General features: G+C 46.7%; 1 protein-coding gene across 1 annotated transcript; it reads left to right on the top strand.

Moving 5' to 3' along the window:
- The first annotated feature begins 92 nt into the window (after positions 1–92).
- On the top strand, positions 93–1,632 carry LOC112617965 (putative neuroblastoma breakpoint family member 7). Its single transcript, XM_025374603.1, has 2 exons — positions 93–299; positions 1,522–1,632. Exons 1-2 carry the CDS (start codon positions 125–127, stop codon positions 1,626–1,628), a joined length of 282 nt encoding a protein of 93 aa, XP_025230388.1. The 5' UTR covers positions 93–124; the 3' UTR covers positions 1,629–1,632.
- Positions 1,633–2,443: the final 811 nt, after the last annotated feature.

Raw genomic sequence — 2,443 nt, 5'->3', positions numbered from 1 at the left:
GCTGTCAGTGACATCCCTCAGTCCTGATTCAACCTATTTGATTTCACAAGTTATTAACCCATCATGTGTTTGGGTTTTTTTCTCCCCAGTCCCTGGCTCCACCTCTTCTACCACAAACGTCAGCATGGTGATATCTGCGGGCCCTTGGTCCAGTGAGAAGTCAGAGATGAATACTCTAGAAATCAATGAGAAACTGCGCCCCCAGCGGGGAGAGAACAAACGTCAATTCACAAACACCAAGGAGAAATATCTTGTAACTCAAGTGGCCTACTTTCTCTCCAAGGGGCAGAACACTTACAGTAAGTTCCATAGGCTCACCATCACAAAAGTGATGAATGATGTCCTGTCTTCTCTCTGAGAAACGGAATTCTCTCTGCATCAGAAGTAATGTAATACTTTCCATACTTGTAGGAAAATAGAAATGGGTATTTTCACATTTTGTTAAAGTTGGAAGAGAGAGGTACCAAAGTATTTCAAAACTTTCCATGTTTGCAGTCAGGTGGGGATGGGCCTAGAGTTAAAATCTCAGTTATGGTTTCAGACACAGGCACAGAATGACTTGTTTTCTCCAAGAGGCTAAATCATGTTTTCAAGAATCCTCTCTGTACCATATAAATCCGGCAGAAAAATAACATCTAGTCTGTTGTTCTAAATGTCTCGGGCTAGTGAATTTTATTCAGTTCAAGCTTCTGTTGAGGCCCAATAGGCCAAACTCTGTTGTAGGGACCCTGAGGGAAATTTGGTGATAGTACACAGTACCCGCTGTGAGGGGCATCAAGAGGAGTCTGCTCCTAAAAGAACCTGTGGTATCTATAACCGACAGCATCAAGAGCAGGGTGTAGGAGCCATGCAAGGTGGCTCAGTCCTGTAATCCCAGCACTTTGGGAGGCTGAGGCAGCTGGATGACGAGGTCAGGAGTTTGAGACCATCCTGGGCAACATGGAGAAACCCCATCTCTACTAAAATTACAAAAATTAGCGGGGCGTGGCGGTGGGCACCTGTAATCCCAGCTACTCGGGAGGCTGAGGCAGGAGAGTCCTTTGAACCCAGGAGGCAGAGGTTGCAGTGAGCCAAGATCACGCCATTGCACTCCAGCCTGGGCGACAGGAGAAGACTCCTCAAAGAATAAACAAAAAGGCAGAGAGCACCCTGGTGTGAGGGAAGCCCTACTTCCTGGGGGAAGAGGCTTTTGTTCCTATAGAGGAAGAAAGATCGCACCCAAGAATGTGTGGAAGTAGCAGTGCAGTGTGCAGAACAGGAACCCTGGGCCTGTCACCTGGGCTCCATCCAGGTAGCTTGTCCTGTCTGTCCCTCAGTTTCTCTTTCTTCCTCTCTAAATTTTGGAGGTTGAGATGCCATAAAGTCGGGAGACTGAAGAGTAAAGTGGTAGAAATTCCTGCCTAGAGCCTGGTACTGGGGACAGTTATATCCTTCGGATGGACCTGGCTCCTGCCCTGTAGACAGTGACCACCGCTGTGTGTCCAGCTTTTCACTGAGGCCGGTGTGTCTGTCTCTTCTCAGACTATGAAGAGTGCAAAGACCTCCTAAAATCTATGCTGCGGGATGAGCTTCAGTTGAAGGAGGAGAAGCTTGCAGAGCAGCTCGGGCAAGCTGAGGAGCTCAGGTGAGGTGGCCCTATGCAGGCAGGTGGGCAGGTGTGTAAATCTCTGATGTACAGCCACTCGTCTGGGTGAAGTCAGAGCTAAGCTGGGTCTGGGGAAGGGCAGGAATTGCCATGGCAGGCTTACAACACACAAAGATTTATGAAACAGAGAACAAGGATAATAATAAGTTATGGGTTGCAGTTGTTTCTCAGAGCCTTGATTTCTCTTTTTGAAAGAAGTAATTGTTGAGGTGAGATTTGCATAACACAAAATTAACTGAAGGAGTGGGAACCACCCAGCAGCATTGAGTGTACTCAAAATGCTGCGCCATCACCACCCTGCTTACCCTTAGTCAGAATCACCTCCTGACTGACTGCGGCATCTTATCTTTGACCCAATCAATGTTGCCTTCTGGAGCCTGTCATTCTTTCCTTCTTTCATCTTTTCAACTGGCCCCGTCTGCACGTGGCCTCATTTCTGTCCATGGCTTTGCATCTAGTGACTGCAAGATGCACTATGTGTATTTTCACATGGAAATGTCCGTGGCCAGAGTGAGAAACTGAAAGAATAAATGTCTTTTTGAAAGTGAATAAGGAAGACACCTACTTTTGTTTACAGAAGGGAAAGATGAATGGAGCATCATCGAGGATCTTACAGGAGCCCTCTCTGGTATAGAGGAAGCCTGTAAACCATTTTTCCTTCTTACTCTTGGCCACAGACATTTCTTTAAACATGTGCTGACCTTCTCCTTGGAGGTCTCCTTGAGGATATTGTCTCAGAAATCTCTGTCGCAATATTCGATCTGATCACTCACCCCTTTCCACTGTTCAATTTTCTCT

The sequence above is a fragment of the Theropithecus gelada genome, unplaced genomic scaffold, assembly GCF_003255815.1.
Source record: "Theropithecus gelada isolate Dixy unplaced genomic scaffold, Tgel_1.0 HiC_scaffold_6979, whole genome shotgun sequence".
In the NCBI taxonomy this organism is placed as follows: Eukaryota; Metazoa; Chordata; class Mammalia; order Primates; family Cercopithecidae; genus Theropithecus; species Theropithecus gelada.
Note: the sequence above shows the minus strand (reverse complement) of the source record. Positions and strands in the feature narration are given on the sequence as shown.